At 37.0% G+C, this 12,917-nt stretch overlaps 1 protein-coding gene across 7 annotated transcripts in view; it reads left to right on the top strand.

Moving 5' to 3' along the window:
- The window catches only part of LOC139985476 (protein tramtrack, alpha isoform-like), a 45,355-nt gene that overhangs the window by 26,481 nt on the left and 5,957 nt on the right, over nucleotides 1–12,917 (top strand). For 4 of the 7 annotated variants that reach the window (XM_071999937.1, XM_071999935.1, XM_071999934.1 and 1 more), the window contains exon 5: nucleotides 3,700–10,356. In XM_071999937.1, the coding sequence (XP_071856038.1) occupies nucleotides 3,700–4,415 (716 nt within the window). In that variant the 3' untranslated portion in view covers nucleotides 4,416–10,356. Of the gene's footprint in view, nucleotides 1–3,699; nucleotides 10,357–10,952; nucleotides 11,225–12,364; nucleotides 12,641–12,917 lie in introns of those variants that run through there. The other 3 variants (XR_011799419.1, XM_071999940.1, XM_071999941.1) reach the window with 2 other exon arrangements.

Below are 12,917 nucleotides of genomic sequence, written 5' to 3'. Positions count from 1 at the left end.
AACGTACTTCAGTGGGATCCAATAATATGTAGCGGTGTAATCCCCGATTTGGTGCCTTTTTAAGCGACATAAATAATGACGATGAAGAAAAGAAAAGTAAAAAAATGAAGTAATAATAATAAATTGTTATCGACGCCCGCGATCTTAGGCGCGCGCGTGCGCGTGTGTGTATATCCCTTTTTTTAAAAAGCGCGCCCGATGATCGCAATCTAGTGCCAAATAAGTGAGACCTTGTCGTGAAATGAGCGTAAAAGAGTAATAAAGGGAAAATAAAAAAAAAAAATAAAGAAACAAGAAAAAATTTTATAGGGAACTTTTTAGAGAAGATGAGTCTTTTCTGACGCTGGGTAGACTTAGTATATTTTATATGCACTGATTGTTTGATTATGACTATCGATAATAAAAAGAACGGTGTTCAATAGATTGTAATTGAAGGGTTTTTAAGTCTCGCTGTACCGACTTTTGTCTCATACATTCACGTCTCCGTTGTTGCGCGCGCAATGCATACTCACGTTTTAGAAGCACTTATAATCGTGCGTGCCTGGTCGATTTTACGAGATCCGCTGATAGAAATCTGAACGGATAGCTTTTACTTAAGGATCAATGAAAAACCGAAAACGTAACATTAGCGTTACAACGTCGTATCATAGATACGTATTGAAATCTACAAGGTAAATATCGTTCGAAAAGAATATTTAGCGCGCATCTCGAAAAATCGTACAAACGTATCCAACGTACAAACTAGCGCATCGAAGGAAACAATAAGACACTGTATTAAATGAATGAACGAGGAAAGAAAGTTGTTTATTGTCCAACAGTTTTTTTTTTTTTTTTTAAGTTAGCGAGTCTTATTGTTTAAACTTCTTTGAAAATCGATCATATTGTTTCTCCTTGTGATAACATGTGCGTAGAAACCCGATATTTTATCTTTATCAGCGCGTAAGTCAAGCGAGTTTCTTGTATGAAGCTTCATCCATTAACTGCAATAACACCTTTAGTAAATTTCAGCTGTTACGTCACTTTTAATTTTATGTTATACATTTACCAATATTGTTTTCTTCCGTTACAACTTTTTACAAAGAAATCGACGTTCTGCGTCGTATTTCCTTATTTTTTTGAATGCTTTCCACGCGTTACGATAAAAAAAGAACGGGGAAAAAAAAGTGGTTGAAAAACTAGCGAATAAGCGTACTAAATTAGCGTACGTTGAAATATTTTGTTACCAATGGTTTATTCCGAAACGGAAAAAAAAGGAAACAATGATCGAAGAGGTTGTCGTGCGAATTGTGTGTTGTAATGGAAATCGACCATAAATTAATGAGCTGGATCGTCTGTCTAGTATATGTATACGTATATACATGCTTGTCAAGGAAAGTAGCAGACTAATTGAAATTCGAAAAAGAAGGTAATTACTATAACGATTAACAGCGCAATGCTACACGCAGTAGAACTTTATTTTACTTCCTTTCGTTACGTTTTTCGTTGTTTTTCCGTTATGATATGCGTTATTATTGTCGCACGTATGTGGAACGTGAGTGTAAGTAGACTCAGAGACTCGTGATCATTCATTAATCGTTTACATACAAATCTCTACTGTCCCGTGTAGTTGAAGGATATTTTCAAAGCGACGCATCATCATCAAAGTGCCATAATTTATTTCAAAACGAAGGATTTGTCACACGCGATTAATTCACCACGAGTTGTCTACAACCGTTCTCTGTCTTTTTCTTTTTCTTGTCTTTTTTGGAACGAAAATTTTCTCTTTCTTCGTTTGTTTATATTTTTTTGTTTTTTTTTCTGATTACCCTTTATTTCTAATCTTGTTACTACGTTCCACAGCCGTGTTCTTACGTAGAGATTTCTCGTTAGTCACTTGAAACAGAAATCATATCGCCCCTTTGTATATCTCGATATGTCCACACATACACCAAATTCAAGAATTCCCGCACTCACTACGAAGCACCGTTACTCTTAGCCAAAAATTACTTTTATTTAGTTTCGTTTTAGTGATTGTGGATGCATCTGGTTGGTCGATAGCGATCGTTGTCTCGCCGTCGATGATTCTCCATCAAAAGACACGCTGCCAATAAAATCATTGAAATGGCTCTCGTTAACGAATCACCATTCAATTTTTTATAGAATCGTCAACATAATCGGCGAGAAACGATTGTCAGAACCGATCGGACGATCTTTAGATATTAAGATTCCTACGTTGTGTGTGGCTTACTCGAGTAAAAGCGAACGTTTCTTATTTGAAACTAATAGAAATTCGACCGATTTGTTCGCACGTTCGAATATAGAGCAGTCATCAGTGTTGACAATAAAAAGAGAAAACAATCGACGTTCCAACTGCTTGAGAAGCCAATCACGATAGGAAATCAGCGATTATTATTTTTTATGGACTTTTGTTTTGCATGTTGCGTACGCGTATTGTTGATTTATTATTTTTACTGTCCGGACAATGAAGCAAAGTGAAACATTTGGAGAACAAGAAAAAAAGATAAATATATATATGTACATGGTTTTTTTCGTTGCATTTAACTTCTGATTTTTATAAGTCCGCTGGCTGTTAAACTCTTTATTTTTTTTTGTTTTCTTCTCATTATCTCAACGTTTTCGTTGCGAGAAACGATTTATAACAATATTACGCTGATAATGTTCATTTTATTCGTTATGTAGAAGTTGAACGACTATTTTTTGTTCTATTTCTTACTTATTAGCTTGCTTGTAATAAAATATTGCAAGATGTTTAAGCGAGTCACGAGTAAAGGACAAAGTCTGTCACATAATTTAATCGCAATGCCGGAACTGTTGTCGTTTCTCGCATCGATCGAATTCTCGGTACAAAGTACGACGTAGAGTTCATTTTGCACGACAGATTCACGATTCTACGACGTGTATCTATCTTCTCCACGAAATCACCCGACGTTTTCAATTTGGAAACTTTTCAGTGCATCTTGCATCAGGATGTACCAAAATTACTGATGCTTAGAAAAGAAGAAAAGCATCGGGTGAATTCTTTCTTAGTTATCATTGCCATTATGTTCCCTTTGCTTACCCTTCCCCTTTTTTAATTTGATACACGATCGTCAAGAATTTTCAGCGTGGAATCGATCCGTCGTTCTGTATATTACGAGTACACAAAACGCAATGAAGATCCAATTTTTGCCTGACAACTTGTTAAAAAAAAAAAAAAAAGAAAAGAAAAGAAAATGGTACTTTGTTTTGGTTTTGTTTGATTAATGCGAGATTTTTATTTTCATTGATATCCAAAATTCCCGATTCCCTCGTATTATTTATTGGTACTTTATTAAGTAGGTTATTGTTCATTCTTTTATATTATAATTTTATTTTCAGGTATTATTTAAATTTTATTTGTACTTTATACAGAATCATTTATATGCCATGTTGATTTCACATCGAGCTATAAATTCCCTTTACGACTCGCAGTAGCCTCTCGTATCTCTGTTCTGCACGCATCAGAGTATACAATCATACATCGGTATCATTAAATATTTATTTTCAGTACGAATTAGATCGCAGTTGCATGCAATTTTCACAGCCTTTACCGTAGCCAGAGAGCGAATCATGTTTTAGAGAGTCTCTTTGATAATGCTCATTGTTGTAATTGTTGTAACCACGATCGTTACATATTATCGATAAGAACCAGTCTCTTTACTAACTCGAATCTTTTCACAGAGTTTTCATCGGGGAACACGAAGTCGGATGGCGAGACGTGGAAAGAGAAAGGTCGGAATTCTGGATCAGGATCTTCGGCGAATCAATCGAGCACGGACACATCGAACGCGAGATCGAACACCACCACTTCGTTGACCACAACTACTAGCTCGACGTCCAGCACAGCGTCTAGTTCCGGCACAACGATGACCACCACGTCGACAAGAAGTTCGTCAATGTCACCGGCAACCGGTAGGAACAACGCGCAGAACAGCGGCGGAAGTAGCAGTAGTAGTAGCCCGGCACCGACCACCAATTCCTCGTCGACGAGTAGCGGTCACCAGATCGGAACCATGTCGGCTCCGCCTGGTCGACAGGTGCCGAAGAGACGCATGAGGCGTCGCGCCACATCGCACTCGCAGGATCCTGCTGAACAGCTGACCGAGATGTCCGTTCGCGGTTTGAATCTCTTTCGTTATGCTTCAATATCCGAAGGTGTTTATCAATGCACCGAGTGTGCGAAACTCGACATTCAGAAGACGTTCAAGAATAAATACAGCTTCCAACGACACGCTTTTCTTTACCACGAAGGCCATCAGAGGAAGGTATTCCCGTGTCCGGTATGTGGAAAAGAATTCTCCAGGCCTGACAAAATGAAGAATCATATGAAAACTGTGCACGACTGCTTCATGCCGAAGGACTGCGTGATGCCGTTTGGTTTTTTTCTCTCGCCTTAGCGGGCAGTGCGAGGGCGAGGTGGGATGGCGATCGGTCCAGCACGAAGAACGACCACTGAACCAACGGAAGAGAACACTGGCCGAGGAGAAACGACCGTCGCGACTAGTGACGTCCAAAGGAACTCGAGGAGCACGCTCTCGAGGACGACGTTGAAGCACGTGGCCACCTCGAGGATGCTCTCCATATTCAGGCGGGGGCGTGTTTGAGAAAGCGAAATCTTACTTCGTTTAATCTATTGTCTTCTCAGCACCGCCCTAGTCTAGTCACGCGATAGTGAAAATACGTGGTCGTACAGAGAGACACCGATAGAAAAATGAATCAAGTTGTCTTCGGTCTGAGGAAACAAAATATACCGTAACCTGTGTGCCGCGGACCAATCGCATAGCCTATCTCACCCCCGCGATGATCGACTCCTCACGTTGTATTAAAAGCAAGATCGGATTTCCTACGTGTGCGATCAATTTTTGATAGTCGTTTTTAATGGAAGCCCGACGAGTATCGTCTTTTCGGGAAGAAGGGCGCCCGACGGTTGATATCGGCCAGTGGAGGAGACTAACGTGACAGATCGCGTACAAACACTGCTGAGCGGGACGACGTCGAGTGATCGTGGGGATTTTTTTCTTTTTTCTTTTTCTTTTTTTTTCTGTCTTTTTTTTTTTAATTAAAGGACAAAGAGAAAGAGATGTCTATACTCGAACGTAAGTGCTCGAGTAGTGCTGCTGTGTACATTAGTATTATATAATCCTTGAACTGTGCAATAGCGCGCAATGCTTGTGGACGATCGATGCCCGGCTGTGTCTCCTTCACTTGCACGACCATCCAGATCGCCATGGTTTTACACATGGAAACGTAAGCCGCGTGAAATTTCAAGGAAACTCGCGGAGAAAGCGATTTGGCCAGTCGGAAAAAGAGGAACTTTTAACGATAGCGATTGAAAAGGCTATACTTGTTTATAGGTTTTTATCGTGTAACTAATATTGTAAGCGGTTACGTTTGCGTATGTACCATGTATAGGAACCATTGTTTGACAATGTTGAAAAAGTAATGTTTATCGTGTCGAGACCGCGTTACCGAAAAGTTCTCTTTTACTAAATATCGTCGCAGTATTTTACGCGGGCGTAGTCTGCATATAAAATTCCAATTTTCTCTTTATATTTTGAGAAACGAAATTTAATGATATTGGTGAACAAAAAGAGGGAGATATATATTCTTGCAAAACTAGCCAGCTTTCTCGTGCCTTTATCAACCGCGTATTCTCTTTTTCTTTTTCCTTTTCTTTTTCTTTGATACGAATGCATCATTTTTCACATATAAAATTTATGTGTAGAGTATATCTTCCTTTTCTTCTTCTTAAAGCAAAATATAACGGAGCAACGTAAGCAATACGATTAACGTGACTGACAAAGTATCGTATGGATATATTCCCGTTTTAGATTATACCGTGATAGCTTTAAAAAATCTTCCAATGCTTTAACGCACGCGCCATGTTTTTATTTCTTTTTCTTATTTCTTTTTGTTTCCTTATTTTACCCGCTCTTTCGAATTCGGCAGTTCACGTGTGAAACGTTGGTTGTGAATATGTTCTCTCTTCTTTCCAGATATTTTCCAATTTTGCACCTTTCATAGTTCCCTATACATCTGCATAAAATTGTATGCAATCACGATCAGATTAGTTGTTCTCCGCCAAAATAATGAAATGTGGATATTTTTCCCCTTTGTTTGTATTGGGGAATGTCACCTGTACTTTCAAACTTTCAACAAACATTCATCTATGCTTATCAATTCGCATAGAAGCGATATTCGAGCGATAATAACGTGCTTCCAAATTTTTGTCAGATGTGTTATATTTTAAAGTAACGAAAAGAAAGATGAGCAGATGGATTGTTATCGAAAGTGCAGAGTTTCATAGCCAGGATTCGTATTAATATTATTATAACGATTATTGCTATTTTTCTCTTTTTAATGTTTCCTACGCCTTCCAACAGATTTGATTCCAATGGTGCGTAATAAAGCGTATTAGTAAAATATTAAAAGAAAGAAAGGCAGAAAGAAGATGAAAATGTATATTTATCAGAGAGTTTATTAACGGTTCCCTGCGAGGCACAGAAGTCTCGTAGAGTTCATTAGATAGTGCCTAAAATAGAGAAAAGGGAGGAAGAAACACGAATTATACTACATTACAGACCGGTATATGTACAGGTTTTCTGGGAAAGTGTATTATAGTTATTACCAATAATTAATTATTATTCTTACTATTATTATTACTGATTTACTATTACTCGCACTACTATTAATGCAGCAAAAATAATATTATTTTTATTTTCACCGTTACTATTATTTCTATTAATATTATTGTTTGATAAGAATTATTAACTTTTAGATATGGACAAGCACCGATAGAATTGGTTATTATTGCTAGGTATATAAGTTAATAATGCACAGGCAAGCACAGACAAGTTATAAAGAAAGTTATATATACAGGCATAGTATATTTAATGACCCTGAGTTAGTTTTGGGTCTGGACCGTTTGTTTTTCTCCTTGATTTATTATTATTATTATATTATATTATTATATTATATTCTATTATATTACAATATTATATTATATTATACTTTTTTCGTTCATTCGTTCGTTAAAAAGTCTAAAAGAAATCTATTATTTGATACATTGTTAACACGTTTTCTTTTTTTTTTCGGTGTTGGGACACCGCAGAGTAGAAATAGTTGAACGAAATATAAATTTATTCGTGCATATGTATGTGCGTGCGCGCACGTGCTTATATATATATACATACATATATACATACATACCAATAACTTTTTGGGGAAATATTCAAACATCGTTCACGCAGTCGAGCAGAAATAATGCAAACGAAGTGTTATAATTTGTTCGTAGGAACAACGCGTTACTATCCCTCCGTATCAATTCTAAAGCATAAGCCAGGAAAGAAGGAACGAGAGGAAAATAATTCGCCATTCGTTGTAATTTCTACTATTCTCCATCGTTTCGTTATTTTTCAACTTGAACAAAATAATATTATTCAGCAATAAAATCGAAGAATATCATTAAATTAAATGCTTACAAGAATGTATTTGTTTAATCGCATAACAATTTTATCCATAGATCTGACATTATCGATCCCTTATTCTACAAAATTTGTTATAAATAGTATCTATTATTTTCGCATTACGATACGTCTAGTAAAAAGAACAGCGAATTAATATTTCCTCCTTCGTCCACCCTTCCTGCTATTTTCCTTTTCTATAATGCTATAATTCGTTGCGAGAACTTTCGAACGAATACTGAACGGAAAGCAGTATTTTGGTCTTCCGCATCGGTGTTATACGCATGAGAGAAAATGAGCATGGATGTTAGACGTGTGATGTGTATGTATCAGAATGATGATGATGATGATGATGATGATGAGAATGATGAGGATGATGCTGATAATCATAATGATGATGATGGTGGTAATGATGATAATTATGATGATGATGGGAATGACGACGATAATGATGATAATCATCAAATCTTAATTATTACAGAGAACTATTTAAAAGAATATATATAAAGAGAAATATATTACGTGAGAGGGAATGTGAACCCGCGTGTGATTTCGTTGCCGTAACACGAGAGACTCGTCGAGCTTCTCTCTTGTAAACCCAGCTCGTACTCGTAGTCGGTATTTAAAAGGAAAAAAATGCAAAAAAAATATATTAATATACATGTATACATATATAGATTATATATATATATGTGTGTGTATAATATATGTATTATATATGATTGAAAATCATATGTTTAATATAGTACATATATATAATATGTATATGTATATACTTATATATGTATAACGAAATTGCGTAAATGTAAAGGAAAAACAATGATAACTGTTTAGTTTCCGTTAGCTGAAGCACGAAATTTATATTCGCGCACAATTCTGTTTCTTGCGTCCAATTTATAGTTGTTATGTAGGAAGCGTAACATTCATTTTGATATTATGCATATACGAAACAGCACACATCTAAAATACTACCAGAATACAGAGCACGTTTTGAATTCCGTATCGCTTGTTAATCACTGAAAGATATATTAACAGTTTTGAAGCAATTGTGTATGGATTCGTAATTTGCGTTAGTGATTGACATATAATATGTGGGATCGATACGTACGTTTATAAAAAATGGGCATCGTATGCAATTTCGATTGATTGCTTGTATTAACGAAGAAAATTATTACTATTTGGAAAGATAAGGTTTACGCCATACGTATACAGTTGAAGGCTCTATACGTCATTGCGATATCAATGAGTCTTAGGAAAGAAAAAGGAAATGACAATTTCTCAATTCTACGATGTGTGCAAAAGCAATCGAAAACGGTCGTGTTATACTTTTTTTTTTCTTCACTTTCCATGCATTGTGACTACCTTACTTCTTACGTTTTAGTTTTATACCATTATTGTAATAGTTCTATTATTATATTATATTATATTATTATTACACTATTATATATATTTATATATTATATATATATAATATAGTATATATATAATATATATGTATATATATTATTGTCATCGTCAAATAACGTTTATTATTTTATTTTTAGTTTTAACTATAACATCGGGTAATTAGGTTACGTGATAAGGTGCGTTAGGCTTTAAAGGAAGCCGCACGATTAACACATACGGAATGAGAATACGAAATAACCGAACAAAATGCAAATGCGGTTACTTGAATTTTTCATGATACAGAGATATTTTATTCGAGCGTTAAATGCTATTGTAGCTTGTGACATTAATGCGATGCCTTCTAATACGTTTCCAATTTTATTCGTTGAAGTAGAATGCAAGATATAGATGATATATATTTATGTATATTGTCACGACGTTCTGGCGAATAGACTTATTTATATTTACCATAGTTAAATCTGCACGTTTTATTCATGTGTTAGCGACGAGTACGTTTTTTCTTCGCGTAAACCGATGAAAAAGTCGCAACGCATCAGTGTCGTTTGTCTCCTCGTCTATTACCAGAACCTCGACCCACTACAAATCTTTTGTTTGCTGCGAATAAAATTCGCGGCTTATACGCACGTTTAAATATCTATCGATAAAAAGAAAGCACCGGCAGATGTCTTAAATAAAGAAAAGGAAAAGGTATATACACGCATGTCCACCTGCATTATTATTCCTACTTACTGTTCTTCGACGCTTTAAAAATGGAGATAATGCAAGTGAGTTTTATGAAATTCACCGTAATGTTATAAAGGTATGCACACATATACGAAATATATAGGTACCAGTACTGGCACTTCTATTTGCACTCGATCCTGGAAGCATCACACGACACTCTGTTTCGATAGAAGGAAGAAGCAGTACATGATTCTATTAGTGACACTAAAAGTAACAAAACGCATTCATGCAGGATGTTAAAACTACGAAAATGTACTAATAAATAATGGTAGATTTTTGCAATAGAAGAGAAGGAATTGTGAGAATTATTAAAAGATATAGACGTTGCGAATACAGAAAAAATCTATTATATATTATATATAAATACTATATTATATTATATTATTATATATTATATTATATTATATTGTACGTTCGCCCCGTTTGAGGGTGAAAGCGCGCTTATACAAACAAACAAAAAAAAAGTTATATCATATAACAGTAATAATAAAGAAAATGAAGCTATACGTTCGCACATTATCGTCGGTCGTTGACTGTACATTTAAGTGTACGTACATATGTACCTATTATAATCGATGCCGGGTGGCGATAAGGACTATAACAATTTAATACCTATTATTATTTTTATTTGTTTTTATCTAATTGTAGTTTCTTTGTAACTCTTTGTGATATACAACTGCAATACCCGACCGTTTATTTCTTGTATCGATTAGCGCATCCTTCATTAAAGCAAGACAGAGGAACATACATCTCTCCGTTTAGTCGTTCTTCTCTTTTGGAACTATTCGTCCTTTCTTTTCGCGAAATCCACCATGCGGAAACATTCATTGAACTTAAAATCGACCAAACGGACACGTTTCTTAAATTAGTTCTTAAATTATCTTTAAATCCATTTTTAATCAAGTTTTTAATTAGCTAAGGCTTTTCACCACAATCTTTATCGAAAGAAACATAAGAGCTAAATTACTTTATCGAACATTTCAGGAAACCAACAGCTTTTCCTCCTTTTCCAAGTCCTGCTCTAGAATACTAACGTGATTTGTAATACTCCTAAGAATCTAAATCACTAAATTTCCCAAAAGCTCAGATTAAACGCTGCTCGAACTGATAATAAACCCCAAGACTTTCAGACCTATTCTAAAGCTATAGACTGTAATATTTCAAAAGCTATTCCCAAATTTCAATTTAAAACATTGCTTACACTCGATAATAAAACATTGAAACCTCTTTAAATTGTCCTCCTTCCTCGCCTCACAAATTTATGGGACACAACCGATGACTAATCTTCCAACTGAATGATACTAACGCTCCTGTACCTGTTCTCTTTCCATGTCTGCCCAGATCAGCTGTGGAGTCTACCGAGCAACATCACGTTCGCGATCTGCACGTCGTCATCCTTGTCGTCGCTGCCGCCTCCTCCTTCAACATCTTTGATGACGGCGACGAGGAGCGGCGAGGATTCGTTCAACGAAGGAAATACAGACAGCACGTACATCAAGACCGAGCAAGTGGATAGCGGAATGCACTTCCTCACCGACCGGGAGGAGGATCGGAGAGATCTGTTGCTACCTAAGTCAAGATCCGAGGAGGCCGAACCGGAGGGCAAGAAACAGGTTGGTTGGTCTGCTGCTTTTGATACTGCTTCGGCAGGCAGTGCACCAGCTGTGCCACCTGGCTTCGTTCAGAGGACGATTATGAGAAGGAGGCGCGGCTTATCACCATGTCCTCGCGGAGACGGCACCAACAGAAACGGGCAGAGCACCAGGAAGCCACTTGGAAAGCTCGTGTCGCCGCGCATTTTATAACGTGTTTTCCATTCGGCTGGTTCAACCATTCTTTAGACTAAGGGCATTTTTGAGTAGTTCGTTAGAGAGTTAGAAGTATGTACTTGCAAGTAGATATATATCGTTACATACTTGTTTGGTTGCACGAGAGCATCGATTAAGATCTTATTATAAGAGAGAAGATATAGGGACTGTTCATTGGTGTAGAAGAAAAGGCATAATAATCATTTTAATTAGTGACCGTGATACTTTGTATCCAGTTTTTGGAATTGTCAGGTAAATGTGAAAAGAACTTTACGGTTCTGCTTTACGACCGAAAGGTTATTTCTAATTATCTGTTATCCCAACTAGTTGGCAATGTGCATGCATTTTCGTAGACAACCGAATGGAAAGCATTCCGTGACGTTAAACCGTAAAGAGCAACTCTCCATCCGGGCATGTCTTATCTGGTTTGCCCTCGTATCTTTTTCATTAGCGCGCCGTTTACTTTTCGCAAGGAATTCGTTGAACCGCACTTTCTCTATATAGAATTGCGTGCGGAGAAGTGGATTTTATTTCTAATCTCGTTTATCTCGTGTGACACCTTTTCTGTCGGTGTATCGTCCGTCCAGCAACACCACGCTACAGAAACAGAGAACTCGATGACTGCATAAAGAAACCGCAGAACAAAAATACGAGAATATCTCGAATATTTGTTTTTGCCTGAACTCGAACAAATTCATGGTATCATGGTAACTCGCAGCTAAGTTCCAATCCGATAGCGATAGATTTTTGTCTCGAATCATCACCAACACCAGGTCGAAAGGTTTCGAATTCTATACGGAAGGGAATAAACCTAAAGAAGGGAGGAAAAGTAAGATAGGGTGGATACGATCGAGCGCGGCGTGATACGATGGCGCGAGCGAGGACGATTAAAGAGGAAAGGATGAGAAAGGGAGAGAAAAAACCAAATAAACGTTGTTTTACAAGCTGCTGGAATACCTCATTCAAAACGACGGTTCCGTAGTCTGCAAGTGGTGCGGCGAGGTGCTACCGTCTCGAACCCGTTGGTACAGGCATAAGTACAAACTTCACCTCTCCACCCAGGTCACCCAACCGGTCACGCTGTTCAGATGCAACATCTGTAACGTTTACTTCAAGTCCCGTAAGGGTTACATTGGTCATCTCAGCTCCCAACACTCTGACAACGAGAACGACGAGAACAGAGAAATGCCAGTCTACAAGAAAACACGGAAAACCTCGGAAGTAAGTCTTGAACACCCTGTGCATCGGCGTAATCGCTTCGCTATCTAGCCATACTCCTCGTGTTTGCCGCATCTAATTATTAGAAAACGCGTTCTATGTAAAGAAATGATTTGATAACGATTTGATATTGGTACGGAACATCATACCAGCTTCCAATATAGTACACTCACTATACTGAGTCTACTATCAATCATGCAATGATCCAAAGTAATGCACGTTAACAGCATTAGTTAAAGTTGCATCCTTAATATGACTTTTCTTCATCGCAATGGACTTG

The sequence above is a fragment of the Bombus fervidus genome, chromosome 3 (assembly GCF_041682495.2).
Source record: "Bombus fervidus isolate BK054 chromosome 3, iyBomFerv1, whole genome shotgun sequence".
NCBI classification, from domain to species: domain Eukaryota; kingdom Metazoa; phylum Arthropoda; class Insecta; order Hymenoptera; family Apidae; genus Bombus; species Bombus fervidus.
This window is presented reverse-complemented; position numbering and strand designations above follow the sequence as displayed.